At 42.5% G+C, this 17,009-nt stretch overlaps 2 protein-coding genes across 3 annotated transcripts in view; one reads left to right on the plus strand and one right to left on the minus strand.

Annotated features, from left to right (window-relative positions):
* Positions 1-17,009, plus strand: part of abhd10b (abhydrolase domain containing 10, depalmitoylase b) — a 159,588-nt gene that overhangs the window by 135,548 nt on the left and 7,031 nt on the right. The gene's annotated exons all lie outside the window — the stretch shown is intronic.
* Positions 1,686-16,485, minus strand: ythdf3 (YTH N6-methyladenosine RNA binding protein F3). 2 transcript variants are annotated; one of them, XM_061757907.1, is made up of 5 exons: positions 16,167-16,485; positions 15,460-15,484; positions 15,213-15,292; positions 11,642-13,291; positions 1,686-8,885 (listed from the first exon to the last, which is right to left on the minus strand). In XM_061757907.1, the coding sequence occupies exons 1-5, from the start codon at positions 16,194-16,196 to the stop codon at positions 8,862-8,864; spliced, it is 1,809 nt and encodes a 602-aa protein (XP_061613891.1). In that variant the 5' UTR covers positions 16,197-16,485; the 3' UTR covers positions 1,686-8,861. The 2 variants fall into 2 exon arrangements, with proteins under 2 accessions (XP_061613891.1, XP_061613892.1); XM_061757908.1 differs by lacking the exon at positions 16,167-16,485 and adding an exon at positions 15,788-16,153.

The raw sequence follows: 17,009 nt of genomic DNA on the forward strand, positions 1-17,009 counted from the left end.
GCCGTCATTCCTCTGTATTGACATTCTACGCTCTCCATTCTAAATGATTAGATATTTTTGGCACATGCAGTGACAACAACAAAAATCCCTCCCCCTACACGGTCGACTTGCTGTAGTAAAGCTGTATTTTTCTCTATATAAAATATGATATACTTTTGAAACATCAAAATATATAATTAAAATAAAATTGTGTGCATATTATAATGTTTGTTTTAGAAAACACATTTATTTCCAAGTGACTTTCCAAAAAGTCTAATTGCTGCTCATTTTTGTATGAAATTCTACTAATTTCTCTCACTGAGGCTAATATTTTGTTCTAACCTAAAATGTGTTCATCACTGCGACTAATAAAGGTATGTATGAATTAAATCACATTTGTTTTACATTTTTTTTATTACTAAATAGTTTGAGGGGAAAAAAAGAATACAATTCAGGTCCATTTCGTGCCTGTATTTTTTTTCTAGTAGTGAATGTGCATCACATGAATTAAAAAAAAAAATAAATTCACTATAATGCAAACCTTATTTATTATATAGCCCCAACGTTACTTGGGATAGATTTTGTGCAGCTATTGAACAACACAAAAATTATTTTTTTCACAGTTTTTAAAAATAAGCAGAAAATATGAAGTTTGTTTTTTATTCGACAGCAACATAAGTATAGTCAACAAAGATGATGATAAATGACCAAATGATAATTCAAACTACAGTACACTGCAATTTGACTCGCCTTGCAATAAAAGAGAATGTTTCGTCATATACACGATTTTTTTTTTTTTTTTTTTTTTTTTTTTTTTTTTAGCTCTAGTGACAGTAGAGTTAATTTAATGGCATTTAGCTTGGACTGTGGCCTGACTCCATCTTGTTAGAGAGTACTTTTTATTATCTGCTGTCAGTGGCCTTTTGTCACACCTAATTATTATTTCGACACCGTGTATGTGTGTGTTATTTTCCTGAGCATGAAGCCTGAAAAAGAGGCGTCTGGTGCATGAAGCCGAGGTGTGCAGTGCATCCTGAGCTATGTTGTACAGTGCACATGAAGAATAGCAAGCATGGGGGAGCGTGGGTGGAGGAGGAGGAGGTAAAGAAAAAAGGAAGACAAGCGTTGAGATCAATAGCACTGCTACAAAGAAAGACCTGTCCAATTGCTGACTTGCCAACTTAAGACGGCCATGTATTTTTTTTTCAGCAGTCATGCACGTGCAGGTCTCTGCTGTGCATTGTCGAATAGTCAGCAGAGGCCGTTTCTGGCATGTGCATTATTTGGGGCCACACAAGGCGCCATTTTGTGGGGACGCTAATGTGCCCTAAAGTGAAAAGTTTTTAATGGCACACGCATACAAAAGCAAAGCAAATGTGAATTTTTTTTTTTCATGGCGAATGAGCTTTAAACATATGTAGTTTATCAAATCCAAACAAAAAAAATGTTTAAGGTCGGACGGTATGAAATATCTAAACAAAAGTAGACGAGCTGCGTGGCAGATTTGGAACATTAACTCCATCTAGTGGTCTCTTCATGAACGTAATATAAAGACGAGGGAATTTATTTAAAAATATATATTAAAGTATATATGACAATATATTCAATTTTAATCCTACCTGAAAGTTTTTCAATAGCTCAATAAGCCTCATTACTATATATTTTTAATTTAGTTTGTTTTTAATCCTGTTGTATTTTTTATTATATATATATATATATATATGTATTTATTCACTTAATATTAATTGCAATTTTCAATTACTATTTTATTTATACTTGTAATATTTATATTTTAATTTTATTACGATTATTTTCAATGTATTTATTTGTACGTTTGTATTTTTCGTACTGTATTGTTTTGTATTTTTATTTGTACATTTTATCATTTGTATTACCATTTTTAATCCTATTTAATTTTAATTTATTACAATTATTTTTCCTTTTGTATTTATATTTAGTATTTATTTTTATTTTAGAATTTATAACTATTTTATTACTATTTTATTTACATTTATTATAATTATTTTTCATTTTATAAATTGATATTTTACATTTTTCTGTTTGAATTCAGGCGGCACGGTGGGCGACTGGTTAGCACATCTGCCTCACAGTTCTGAGGACTGGGGTTCAAAACCCAGCCCCACCTGTGTCGAGTTTGCAGGTTCTCCCCGTGCCTGTGTGGGTTTTCTCCGGGCACTGCGGTTTCCTCCCACATTCCAAAAACATGCATGGTAGGTTAATTGAAGACTCTAAATTGCCCGTAAATTGTGAATGTGTGTGCAAATGGTTGTTTGTTTCTATGTGCCCTGCGATTGGCTGGCGTCCAGTTCAGGGTGTACCCCGCCTTTCGCCCGATGATAGCTGGGATAGGCTCCAGCACCCGCAACCCTAGTGAGGAGAAGCGGAATGGAAGATGAATGAATGAATGAATGTTTGAATTCAAGTATTACTATTATTTTACTTTGCTTTAATTCATGTTATTTTATTTTGTTTCATTTATATGTGAGTGGTTGCAACATTCTATGGACTCGATACAAACAAGACACCATTCATAATAATGATAAAAGTGAACTAAATCAAATTAACTAATAATAAAATAAGCCCGCAGTCCAAGTATCGTTCCTCTGCTCCTAAATAAAATATCTCTAGATCATAAAGTAGCGACACATCCAAAACTTTGAAGATGCCATATTTGTGGCGCGCACCATTGCACAATGCACGTATGTCGGCCATGTTTGTTGAATGTGTTACTGCACAGAGGGGAACGTTAGGTTATTAGGACGCTTGGCCCGCCACTATGCTGACATCAGCTGTGTGTGTGTGTGTGTGTGTGTGTCTGGGTGTGTGCGCGCACATGCATGTGGCCAACGACACTTCGTAATGGGATCACTGGCTATGATGGTTAAGTCAGTGTGATCAATACAAAATGCCCATGCAGCAGAGAACCTTTCTAATGGTCCGTCATCTTCGCGAGGCTTGAGGAAGAAGACACGGGAGCTCTGCATCACATTACACAAGCGGATGCACACACACACACACACAATGAAGCTGAGTCGTGACTGCAGGCCTCACTCAACGTGGCTACTGTTACATTTCTGCACGTTTGGATGGATTACATTGCACAGGTGTACCTAATGAAGAGTTCAGTGAAGGTGTACCCCAGGGGTGGATGTAAGGGCCACTTTTGATTTTTATAAAGGCCAGATGGGTTGGGATTAGAGCTAAAAAAAAAAAAATTGTTTATTTTACTAACATGTTTCCATTTGATCATTTACAATAAATTAAGTTAACACAATTTAAGAAATGTTAAATGCATATATAAAATGTATCATTTTCCAAAAAGTAACAAAACAATTTACAAAAAAAAAAAATAGTAAATGTAAAAAATATATTCATCATATTTTTTCATTTTATTTTCATCTTATTTAGGAATATATATTTTAATGAACAAATAGAAAAAAAACAACTACATAAATGCATAAATGTTACAGAATTATTGATCATTTTAAATAAATACTTAAAGAATGGAGTGGGCCGTACGTTACATGACTTTGATTCCTTGTCTTTGTTGCCAGGAGACATTTCTGACCACAAGGCCTTGAATGTGCATCACATAAAAACACTCAGTGCCACGTACAGTACATAGTGGGCTACTGGAAATATGTACGAATCAAAGCATTCGGCAGCAGTCAATGCTAAAAGCCCTTGCGCAGGTTCACCACCTATAGATTGCGTGGCTGCAGACGCTATAGAAAAAGCTCAAGAAAATCAATTCGCCGCTGTGAGCGCAGTGTGAAATTTGCTGGGGAAAAAAGGCCACCAATTCACACAGAAGGTCACTCTGGCCGCTTTTGAAGCAGGCGCACTGAAAACAAAATGTTTTTGTGTGCGTGGTCCAAAAAAAATTGCTAACAAGACAAAGGCAATAAACAAGCATAACTTCTTTGAAACAATGGAAATATATGTAAGCATGGTCTGTATTTCGGCCATATTTGTGGCGCGTGTGATTTTTTTTTTTTTTTTTTTTTTTTCCCCTCTGGAATACATCATTGTGTATATCGGCCATATTTGTGGAGTGCGTTGCGGCGGGACTCTCTCTGTGTAAGTGCCTAATGTATGTATGTCGGCCATCTTTGTGGCACGTGTCTTTGGACAGGACATTCATGTCGGCAATATTTGTGGAGTATGTTACTACAGAATGTGTATATATCGGCCATATTTGTGGAATCTGTCGCTGGCCGTGAGACTGCTTTTAGTGCGACACTGAACAACACATGTCGGCCATATTTGTGGAGTGTGTTTTTACAGAACCTTTTCTGTAGAGTTCCTGCACAAATTATGTATGTCGGCCATATTAGTGGAGTATGTTGCTGAGTGACTTTTTCCAAGAGTGTCATTGCACAAACCATGTATGTCAGCCATATTTGTGGAGTGTTTTATTGGAGGACATTTTCTGTATTGCGTCACTACACTCTTTGTCGCTGTGTGATTTTTGTTGTTGTTGTTTGTTTTTTGTGATGCTGTCATTCGTGTGTGTGACAGCCATATTTGTAGTGTTAAGAGACATTTTTTCTTTTTCAGTGTGTTACTGCATGAAGCATGAATGGTGGCCATATTTGTGGAGTGGTACGTTTTGTTTTGTTTTTCCCCAAAGAGTTTACCCCTGTACGAACCATGAATGTTGGCTACATTTGTCAAGTGTCTAGTGAGCAGATTTTTCTCAGTGTGTCACTGCACAAGGATTGTATGTCAGCCATATTTGTGGAAAAATCCGTAATTGTGCTTTTACGCGATGAAACTGTGAGGAGGCGCACATAAAAGTTAAATGGGATGCATTTTTACAGTTTCTTTAAACCCTAACTTTGCTTCTAAGTGCTTTACAATGTTGAAATGTTACGGCGTGCACTGTATCAAATTAGCAGTGTGAAATGAATAATTTTTTTCGTGCAAATACAGCCACACGTGTACGACATATTCATTACTAAAATCCTAATCCAGTGCTTTGCATTGATACATTTAAAGCAAATATTAGGTGACAAATGATCTTTTTGTGTGTGCGTAGCATAGCGAAAAAGGCTGCACGGCTTCTCTTGCACTTGTAATGAAGTAACCATGGCAACAGAAAGCCTCACAAATGGCACCAAGCTGTCAATCAAAACCAGACTTTCTTGCTTTCCTTTTTTCCCGGAGCGTGAAATAAAAAGCCTGCTGATCATTTCGTCCGATTTTACGTCTTAATTTAGCGCCTTGAAACCGCGGGGAGTGCCAAGCCACCACGTTTAACCTTGTCTTGCCTTTTTATTATTATTATTGCTGTGACTAACCTTTTTTCATTAGTGACAAAATGGGACTTAAGTGGATGTTCTGATCCAGTCAGGGTAAAAAAAAAAAAAAAAAAAAAAAAAAAGGGGGAAACCGCAACTCTGGCGATTCTGATCCTATTCCATTCCAGTGCCCCCATCTCCAACACAAAATGTTAAAAAATGAGACAATTCTGGAGGGGGGAAAAAACCTATATGGACAACAATAGTTGGAAATATAGCGTGCAAATCGGTTGTCAGCAAACCATAGCGAGTCATGTCACAAATTATAGAACTCAATGATGTGTTTCCACATATGTGCTTCTACAATGATGGAATCACACCAAAAAGTTTATTTTTTTGCTTAAAAATGTCACTGAGCCTTAATGAGTTTCCAGATGTGGAGTATAAAGCCAATAAACATGTTTGTTTGGGTTTGTTTTTTCTTTCTTTCTTTGAAAAGGTCTCTGGCAAAAATCTATCTTCAACAAACCGTATCGAGCCATACCTCAAATTAAATTCCTAATGAGGGCTTTCCAGTTGTATGGTATTCATCCAATAAACAGGTTTGGGTTGTTTTTGCTGTAAAAGGTCACTGCTGTTTTTGATGCACTACAAAGACAACATTTCATCTTCAACAAACCATATTGAGTCATACCTCAAATTAAAGGACTTGAGGGAATTCCAGATATGCAATTACTTTTTTTAAATGTGTTTGTATGATGAGGCAATGGCCAAAAATTGCTTGGAAAGGTTTCCATTACTTAGCTAAAGCGTGCGTTTTCCTGTTCAAATCACATAAGTGACTTGTTGGTAAAAAGCCACATAACACGAGAGTTCTTTAATTAATTTTCTTACACGCATCTCAGCGTGACTGTTGGGCGAATAAACAGCAAGTTCCCCGCTCAAGTGTGTCTGTTGTGTTCACAGACGAAAGCAAAAGTGTTTTTTCTTTCCCCTGAGAAAACCTGGTCGATGCACAAGTTAACACAAGTCGCCAATCCAAAAGCCTGCATGTTATAATTACAGCTCTTTCTTCACCCCCCCCCAGACGCACATAATGGGAGATTTTCTCACTCCTCCCGCGCTCGCTAAACAGCTTTGGTGAGCTGGCATTAATAAAGCTGGGGGGGGGGGGGGCTGTGGAGGCACAACAAGTGCTTCTCCTCCTGGTTAATTGGCTCTAGAGAAGTTGGAGGGCTCAAGAAGGAGAGTGCCTTGCTGCGTATTGGAGAGGCTTTTTGTTTGACCACTGAGGCCATTGGAAGGAAGATAATAGCTGACGGATGGCGTCCTCTAGTGGGGACATGGGGTTTGTTGAGTGAAATTACACTTGGAAAAACGCAAAATATCATTGAATTGTACGACAACTACATTACATAGAATAATAAACGGACGTAGAAAAACTGCGCTTTTTCCAGTGGCCTTTTAATGTGGCCAGTGTAAAGGCACACCTGTGCAATAATCATGCTCGCTAATCAGCATCTTGATTATTTCGGCAAAGGAGAAATGCTCACGTGTACAACACTCTTTATTTAGGTCATGGAAAAAAATGGTAGCTAAATCAGGTGTTGCTTTTATATTTTTGTTCAGTATATGTGTAATATTTTCATTGGATTGTTAAACATAAAATATTTAGATTCACTTAATACAATAAAAAATGTAAAATAGAATACAAATACACCCAAAAAAATTTAGATGCAATTAGATTAAAAAAACAATGTGGGCCATTTTTTCATTACATACAATAAAATGTAAAATAGAACAAAATACGCATTTTGATTTAATTAGATTTTCTTTAAGGACTATAAAATGGAATGGAAAATATAATGGATATACTGTACATGTATAAATGTACACAAATCTAAACTATTTGATGCAAAAAAAGCAAATAAAATATACTGTATATACATATTCACTCATGTGATTTTATTTTATTATTATTATGCAATTGGATTGTGCCGATTAAGAACAAATACTTTATTTAATACAAGTGACAATTAATATAATTTCAGTTTTGAGGATAGCTATTTTGTTTAACTTTTTTCAACAATTTTAGCACAATGGTCTTTCCATTAGGCTTTAAATGGATGGGTTTAAAAAAAAACACAATGATTATTATTTTTAGTATTATTTGTCATTCTAAGACATTTCAATTGTGGTAACAATTTTCACTAATTAAGTGTTTCAAAAAAATAGCTGAGGCGGATAATGCCAGCAGCTGTCGTTCGTCATTCGTGGCTTTCAATTTGACAAAATTGTAATTGCTACTTCCATCCATTTTCTGAGCCGCTTCTCCTCACTAGGGTCGCGGGGGTGCTGGAGCCTATCCCAGCTGTCATCGGGCAAGGGGCGGGGTACACCCTGAACTGGTTGCCAGCCAATCGCAGGACACATAGAAACAAACAACCATTCGCACTCACAGTCATGCCTACGGGCAATTTAGAGTCTCCAATTAATGCATGTTTTTGGGATGTGGGAGGAAACCGGAGTGCCCGGAGAAAACCCACGCAGGCACGGGGAGAACATGCAAACTCCACACAGGCGGGGACGGGGATTGAACCCCGCACCTCAGAACTGTGAGGCTGACGCTCTAACCAGTCGGCCACCGTGCCGCGTAATTGCTACTTAATCTGAGCAAAAATAATAAAGGTAGCTTTTTATAACCCTGTGTTGTAGCATGATTGTCAATTCATTCATCCATCCATCCTTCCATTTTCTGAGCCGCTTCTCCTCACTAGGGTCGCGGGCGTGCTGGAGCCTATGCCAGCTGTCATCGGGCAGGAGGCGGGGTACACCCTGAACTGGTTGCCAGCCAATCGCAGGGCACATAGAAACAAACAACCATTCGCACTCACAGTCATGCCTAAGGGGCAATTTAGAGTCTCCAATTAATGCATGTTTTTGGGATGTGGGAGGAAACCGGAGTGCCCGGAGAAAACCCACGCAGGCACGGGGAGAACATGCAAACTCCACACAGGCGGGGCCGGGGATTGAACCCAGGGTCCTCAGAACTGTGAGGCTGACGCTCTAACCAGTCGGCCACCGTGCCGCCTCAATTCATTCAACTTTGTCCAAATAAAGACAAACACAAGTTGTTTTTTTTTCGCTAAACACGGCTCTTTTTTTTCCTTTTCTTTTTTTTAATAGTCGCTAGTGAGTCGGTCACATTCTCTGAAGACAAAAAGCACTTAAGAATCACAAGAGCGAGAGAAAAAAAACAAAAACAAAGATGAGCCTGTCGTCGCATTCTTTTGGTATGCGGGTTAATATATCCTCTTATTGACATGATTGTGCTTCCCTAATTAACTCACCTGAATACTGATTCCTAACGAGAGGCTAAAATGATTACAAATAAAAATAAAAACATGGCGACTGAGCTGATTAGTCAGTTAGTTGCAAACAAAGTTAAAACAGTGACGGGGATGAAAGTGCTTTTTCAAAGCAGGTGACTTTGAAATAGAAATACACACATCAGGTGTTGCGATGATACGTTTCTTGTCCTCCTCGTGGTTAAGCAACTTTTGTTGTTGTTTTTAAGGTCATACATCATTAGTGTCGCACGTCTCGTTTGCTTGAGGGTTACTGTTTATTTCGACTGCGTTCCTGCCAACAAGAGAGAGAAGACATAATTGGAAGGTGTCGACACAACAAGGAACACAAACCGCTGCGGGCCCGTTTTGATTCCATCGGAGCAGCTTACAACAAATGTTGTGTTGCGTTGTCAGGTGCCGTGGCTGCTTTCGAGCACCTTGTTGTCGCGCCTTTTAAAAGTCCAAGTGGGATCAATTTCAGCCACCCGAGGCAGATTAAGCAAGATATAACGTATCAAACGTAGTTATGTGTAGACACAAGATGCGAGACCACGTAGCATCCATTTTTTCCAGATCGTAGTAGAGGTATTTGATAGTTGAGCGTGGTGTGGTTTCAGCACAGCCTTTTGAGAGCAGAGAGAATGGCTTAATCTTTCACAATTTCAAAGCCTCATTTTATATAATTGGCGATTTATTTTGTTTTTTTTTGGCAGGGTTGATAACAACTCTCCTCTCAGTGGTGTATCAAGTTCAGAAGACATTTATTTTCACTTTCCAGGGACTAACAAGCACAGTCACAGGGTGCGTTGTTGTTTTGATGTGCTTCTACTTGCTCTTGTAACACTGTTAGGCAGGTTTAAGCGTTTCCGGTTTGTACGCTGGTATGACTCAAGAATAGATCCTTTCTATCAAAATCCATACTAATTTGAGGTCGACCAATGTCCTGTAACAGACTTTAGAGCTTTTACTCTTATTACTTTCATAATGATCATGAAGATATGTCCATATTTTTTATTTTTTTACATAATGCTACTAAACTGCCTCTGAATCAAATCAACAATCGGTTGCTGTGGTGACGCTTCTAAAAGGAACTAGTTGCTGAATGAAACCTTTGTGTGCTGACCTCGCTCATCACTGTGGGCATCATTACTATTAATATACTCAATGTCTCTTATGAGAACAGCAGCATGTGCGCTTTTATTATTGTACTACATGTACCAAGTGACTATATGGACCCATGTTATAAGGAGTGTGTTGTAGCTATAGTGCAGTGGACATACAGTGCGCTGTGTTCCGCCTTTACTGTTGTGACCCTTCCGTTTTTCATTGCCTATTTTAAATACGGGGATTTTTTGCATTTTGTCACTGTCAGGTGTGAACAGCAGCAACACGGAACGAGGTGTGGAAGTCGAGCCGCGAATTTGACGAGTTCTTGGGTCATATGAACGGAACAACGGAGGCTGCGTGAAAGGAACTAGCAGAAAGCTCGGACTTGGGTGTGAGGTTTAAACACCAGAGATTCTCTTCTCCCGCCCTGTTGCGTTGAAAGCAATTGTCACTCATCTAATTAGGGGGGGGGGGGGCGTGCCATGTCCTATTTCACTGGGTTCTGGGTGTGAAAGGCACAAGCTGCTTGCACACTGCATCCCGGTAAATTGGCGCATGAGAGGCATAACATTACAGCAGGGATTTAATCGCCTATACCTTACATACTGAACCCTGAGAAAGCAGTGTTCAACTGCTCCGGCTAACCCTGTCAGGTTAATAGATGAATGGTAATGTCCATCACAATTGCAGTCAACACAAAGCGGCGTGGGCAGTGAGTCCCGAGTGTAAAACTTCACACTCTGGTCACGTCTCGCCTCTAGCCTGAAAATTGGGAATGGGAGCACCACCGAGTTAGGTTACCGCTACAAACTTAAAAGTCCAAAGGGAGTGGATGGCCTGCATCTGCCTTTGTCTCCAAACAGGGAATGCCCGGAATGTGGGCTATTTCAGGGCCCCCTCGTCGGGTATCCCTCCCCTCTCGGGGAGCTCATCGCACTCGCGAGATGGCCGTCGATGAATCAGGCTTTCTTTTGACGCCACTCGACAGCAAGGATGACTTGTCGGGAAATTCCATTTATACCAGACTGAGCAGGTGGATCCGCTGATTTTTAAAGCAGTGACTCAGTGAAAAGATAGAATCTGTGCGTGTTTTAGGAAAGTGCTCCCACTGAGTGTGTCACGTACACTCAAACCAGCTACAGTGGACTCAAAACTCAAATGGTTCAGATGTTTAACCACTCTGAAATTGGCAGTGTGTGGTCTGAAAAACAGAGGAAGCTTGGACCAAACCATCAGTCATCAGCCTCACAGTCCATATTTTGTAGTGTTATTTTCATTTTCTTGGTGTCCATAACCTTTTGCAAAATGGATGAGGAGGTGACGTCGAACCAAGAATTGGCTGTATTCCGAGATTTTTTACGAATTCACTGTCTGTGTATAAGATACCGATGCAGAGGTGAGGGGCTGAAGTGCACCCACTAATTTGCCATCTTCCGAGGTAATACTAAGCCACCTGTTTAACAGGTGGCTAACGTGGCATAAGGTACCAATGCAGGGATGCGCAGTTGACGTTTTTCACAGTCGTACCAACCCAGTTTTTAGCGTGTCCTTGTCCCGTACTGTAAGGTACCGATTCAACGATGAGGGGTTGATCCAAGTATTTGCAGTCTGCCGAGGAAGTATCAAAAGCATAATGCCACCATTGTTGAAGAACGTTTAACACCTCAGACTCACTGCCAACCCTTTGTGTTAGAAGCAATTGTCGATAACGTCGCCATGCATCTAGCTATCTGAATGCACGGAGCTGCATTGCCTGGGTTGGTTGACATTGGAGGCCTAAAAAAATAGGCCAAAGTGGTACTCAACAAACTGTTACGGGATGGCAGGAATCCAGTCAAAATCCGAACAAATTAAGGGTCTCCCGGAAGGGATTGTGCGCTGAGGATCTACCCCTATTGCACACAGCCACACCTACTGAATTGCCATTTGTGTTGATCTTACCTTCCTCAAAGCCTCCTCCTCCTCCTGGCGTTTCTCATAATGTGCAAAGTCATCAAATATTGAGGTGGTATGCTTGTAAGTAGCGATAATTTTAAGCACTTGCTTGGCCTTCTCTAGGGGCACCTCCTGAGTGTCCCTGGAGTTGGTCACAGGCTTGTTGTCGTTGTTCTCCAGTCGGATGTGTCGCAGCTGGTTGTTGGGCACGTCCTTGATGAAAGCCCACTTCACCTCGAACTTGCCCTTCCACTTATCCTGAGACCAGACACCGGCGTAGGCGTTGTAGTCCACCGGCGAGCGCATCTCGGCCACGCCACAGAAGTGCCCGCTGCCGTTGACGCTGAACAGCAGATACAAGGGCCCCTTGCCGCCCAGCGAGCGGTAGGCCCCGTCCAGACGCTTGTTGCCGTGTTCTGTGCTACACCAGATGGAGTACTTGATGGAGCGGTGGATGTCGTCTTCCGAATAGCTTTTGATGATGAAAACGCGTCCGTTTTTCAAGTTCCAGTCAAACTCTTTGGGGTTGTAGTTGTTGAGAGCGCGCAGTTTCTCCAGCACGGGGTGCACTTCGCCCAAGCACAGCGAGGCATGCGGCGGGATGCCGACACCCATGCCGAAGCCGTCGACCCGGTTCCTGGGAGCCACCCAGCGGTTGGGCGGCGGGCCGGGCTGCTGGGGTTGATGCTGATGGAGGGCTTGCGGGGGGCCGTGGTGAGAGGAAAGGTGCAGGGGGCCGGGCGGGAGGGACTGAGGGTGTTGTGGGGACTGGAGGGATTGGAGGTGGAAGGGCTGGTGCTGGTGCTGGTGCTGAGGCTGAGGCTGATGGGACAAAGGGTTCTGCAGTAAGGCCGGGGGCTGAGCGAGAAGAGGCTGCTGTACCAGAGGTGGCGTAGGCATCATCGTCTGAGCTAATGGCGGCTTGTTCAGCCCACCCTTATCATCCCAGGTACCAATGTTCATGTTGTGCTTTATGGGCGGCGGAGGAATCGCGGCGCCCAATATCCCCATGGTGGCTTTGGGCTGAGCCTTGAGTAGTGGCTTGGCCGGCTTCTTGGCGATGGCTGCCCACGAGGCCGGTTTACCTGCGGACGAGCTCACGGAAGGCGGAAGGTTATTTGCTGCCATGCTGCTCATTCCCACGGTGCCCCCTAAGGGCGCGCCCACAGTTTTAGTGACGGCCGCAACCATGTCCGTACCCAGTTTGAGCCCCGCCATGCTCTGCTCGATGCTGTTCAACACCGGCATCTTACTGAGCTGTGTGTCGCTCCCGAAGCCGGCCTGTCCGTCGGCGATGGCCCGGCCCAGCGAGCTGGGCGCGTAGCCGTAGCTGTTACTGTAGACGGACGTCTGCGTGGACTGACCCTGGGACACGCTGGTACCCCAGGTGGAAAAGTCAGCGTTGCCGGGGAAGAAGTTGAAACCGTGCTGCCCCAGAAAGGGAGGCGTGTTCCCCAAGGCACCGGGCTGGCTGAACACACCGTCGGGGATGAAGTGCGGCTCGCCATTGCTCATCTGTCCGTAGGTGGTCAGGTAGGGCATAGGCGTGTCCCCTGCAGTGGACCAGGCGGCCTCTCCCAGAGAGTACGGGAATCCAATAGACGGCGCATAGTAACTGGGCATGTAGGGATCAGACATTGGTGGGTAGCTGTTACCCTATGTGGTGAAGAAATTGCCACCGATTAATACAGTGTTTCCCGACCTTTATCAAGCCAAGGCGCATATTTTACATTTAAAAAATAAAAATAAAAAATCTTAACGCCGTAATCACTGAACAAGACTCCTTTTGTTGTTGTTCAAGTGTGTAATGAAGTCAGCTGATTAAAGTTAGTTAATTTCATTGTTCTGCCTCTCCAGTATATATTGTTGGTACGGATTGATAAAAAAATATACAGTGGACCAGTGTTATTCGCAGGGGATTGGGACCAGGCTTGACTGTGGATAGCGAAAAACCGCGGATAATTGACTTGAAAAAAAAGTTTGTTTTTCAACCCCCCAAAAAAATCGTTAATACGTGGGGCTATATCACCGATAAGCACTTTGAAGGGTGTTTCCCTCAAAAAAGAAAAGGAATTGGAAACATTTTTGAAAAAAAATCTGCTAATAGGTGAATCCGCCGGTGCTGAACCATGAGTATGCGGGGGTCCACTGTAGATTATTTCCACCCATCCATTTTCTTTACCGCTTATCCTCACTAGGGTCGCGGGCTGCTGGAGCCTATCCCAGCTATCATCGGGCAGGAGGCGGGGTACACCCTGAACTGGTCGGCAGCCATTTGAAGGGCAGATAGAAACAAACAACCATTCGCACTCACATTTACACCTACGGGCAATTTAGAGTCTTCAATCAACCTACCACGCATGTTTTTGGGATGTGGGAGGAAACCGGAGTGCCCGGAGAAAACCCACGCAGGCACGGCAAGAACATGCAAACTCCACACAGGCGGGGCCGGGATTTGAACCCCGGTCCCCAGAACTGTGAGGCAGGTGCTAACCAGTCGGCCGCCGTGCCGACTGTACATTAGTTGTAGTGGATAAATAATTTTCAGACCATTTAAGTGAAATTCGATATTTTTGCGCATCGCATCTGATGTGTTTGTCTTGTCTCATTAAAAAAAAAAAATATTTTAAATGACAATTTTTCTGAAACTGTAGCTCTCCTTTTTTTTCATTTCAATTTAGTCATTGACTGAGCGGCACGGTGGACGACTGGTTAGAGCGTCTGCCTGCGTAGGGAAATAATGTACAGTGGACCCCCGCATACTCATGGTTCAGCACCGGCAGATTCAATGGATAGTTATTGACTGAACTAACGTCTGGTGCATGCTCCTTGTGTTCTCATTTGGTATTTTTGTGTTTGACTGCTTGTCCCATTTAATAAAACAGCAATAAAAACTGCCAAACAAATAATGCGAGTGACTCGCTGTGGCAACAGGGAAAAGCCGAAAGTCACTTCCTGTATGTGTGGCTCTCCTTTTTTTAATTTTTTTTTATACTTCCTTCAAACAGGGGCTTTTCTGAAGCGTGCTTGCAAGTAAAATTTTGGCTCACAACACCAAGCCAAAGACAATACATAAATCAAACAAGCAAAAGCTCGCAACTAAAAAAAACTCATAAGTTGAGCCACTTGTATAACAAGGTATCAGTGTTTGTTGGGTCACTTGTAAGGTACCACTGTATTTTACATCAGAACAAAATATCCCAGCACCCCACCGGACAAAAATGTCACAAAAAGAGAGTACCCGGGTTAATTACATACCTTCTGCAATCTAATGGAAGAACATTTCTTTGTTCTGCCTGTCACTATGTTTCGCATGTCGATAGATAAACACGACATTATTTCTAGTGAATAAATAATTTTCAGAGCTATGCAGTGAAAGTGGATAATTTCCCGCGACACATCTTGATCGCCCATGGCCAACTTCGGCACAGTGGTATTGAATCACTAATGGAACAAAGTAAGTCTTTTGCAAATATGATGTCACTTTTTAATGGCACCAGGTTATGCTTTCCACTGACCGATTCTACAAAGCTAGTGCACAGTGCATGCCCGCGACTCTTAAATTATGCCATATTACCTGATTTGTCTGGCTGCTTATGTAAGGCTCAAAGTCATCATCGTTCACTCTGTCCTTTTGATGCATTGATCCGTTTTGCACTACATGCAAAAGAAGAGAACATTAGATCACTGCGGGGTAGACTATTATATACATAAATATTTCATTTCCGGTAATATCCGTGCCGGAGTGGAAGCTGTAAAATGAGTGTTGTTTTTTTTTTTTTTTTTTTTTTTTTTTTTTTACAGAATGTAGTTCTACAGCTTACCTTTATTTCCCTGTCCTTTAGGTCTCTGGAATGGTGAAAAATATTGCATTAGCACAGTGTTTCCACAACATTCATTGAGCCAAGGCACATATCAGACATTAGGCAATACCGCTGAACAAGTTTTTTTTTTTTTTTTTTTTTTTTTTTTAAGGTGAATGCACAGGTTGATTTATATACTCTCTGCCATCTAGTGGAAGAGCGTTTAATCGTTCTGCCTGTCACAATATGTTACTGGCATAGACAGTTGAACAAAGATGCATTATTTGTAATGAAAATAATGATGACAAACGACCAATTAAGTGAAATTGGGTGAGTTCTCGAAACACACCTGATGATCTCTCATGGCTCACTGGTTGGGAATCACTGCATTAGCACATAAATTATGCTGTGTTTTAGTGCATGAACATGACAGCGGGCTAGCTGCAGCTTGCAGGCTGCTTGGTTCTTATTAACAAGCGGATGTCAAACGCCGCGGCATCCTGCTAAAAGGTACCGCATCCCCGACCGGCTTCAACCGGCTCCACAGTGCACTCGGGTCGGCCTGCCTGCGTTTCCGGGCGGCTAAACAGCTATCAAGATATCAAAGCTTTTCTGATGTGGCATCCCCACTGGGATCCTTAACTGCTGTCGACAAACTTTCCAAGCCAGCCAGCCTCTACCAACCAAGCCCCCACCGTCAAGCGAAGCTAAGCGTGGCCGAAACCGACCTGCTGGTGGTCCACTGTGGTCGCAGACATCCTCCAGGAAGCGGGGCCGATGGCTGCTCAGTGCTCAACACACTGCCCGTCCGCCTGTGTGCACTCTTCCTCCTCCTCCTCCTCCGCCGCCGCTCTCTCTCTCTCTCTCCCTCCCTCCCGCCCGCCTCGGCTCTCCGGCTGTCCGATCCGATCGTTCAGGCGGCGGAGTAGCCTCCCCGGGACCACACGACGACAACGGCGCCCTTTATCGACAAATAAACTCGCCTCTGAACGAGGTGGTTATGGGACCGAGCTGAGAGGAGTGAGTCAACGGGAAAGTGATGAGCGTTTTACGGGAATACCCCCCCCCCCCCCCTGCCATCTTCCACAATGGCGGACTGGCTTCCCCCACCCCCCGAGTCCCGCTTCCGCTCCGTTCCTCTGCTCGGTGACCTTCCGCCTGTGACGCTCTGAGTCATGTTCCACTGTGACACTTCACATGACAGTCACAAACTCACCAAGGGCCCAGCGACTTTCTTCATATTATCGTACTGTCGCCATTTTAACACCATTTTTTTTCTCCCCTCCGTCGTCGTTTGGCTAACCCTGTTTTCAGCTAACAGTCGTGTATTTATGAGCTTAGCCTTGTCTTTTTACCCACATTTAGATAACACATTTGTGTAATGTAGTTTGAATATATCTCAGTTAACCAACTTAGCTGTGACTACAAAAAAATATCAAGTATTACTGAACCGAACAGGCAAACTGGCTTTTAAATATGAGGGAATATATAAGAAAAATAATTTCACAATTGTTTAGCACATCCACCTTATACTTTTGAGGTTATGGGTTTAAATATGGGTTCTGGTCACA

Source organism: Phyllopteryx taeniolatus, chromosome 20, assembly GCF_024500385.1.
Source record: "Phyllopteryx taeniolatus isolate TA_2022b chromosome 20, UOR_Ptae_1.2, whole genome shotgun sequence".
Taxonomy (NCBI): Eukaryota; Metazoa; Chordata; class Actinopteri; order Syngnathiformes; family Syngnathidae; genus Phyllopteryx; species Phyllopteryx taeniolatus.

Bases quoted from the DNA above. Each gene is read 5' to 3' on its own strand.
- ythdf3 (XM_061757907.1), bottom strand. From the start codon at position 16,196: ATGTCTGCGACCACAGTGGACCACCAGCAG. The intron at 15,485-16,166 runs GTCGGTTTCGGC...TCACCATTCCAG, and splicing joins CCACAGTGGACCACCAGCAG to AGACCTAAAGGACAGGGAAA. The intron at 8,886-11,641 runs GTAAGATCAACA...TCTTGTTGGCAG, and splicing joins AGGAGGAGGCTTTGAGGAAG to GAACGCAGTCGAAATAAACA.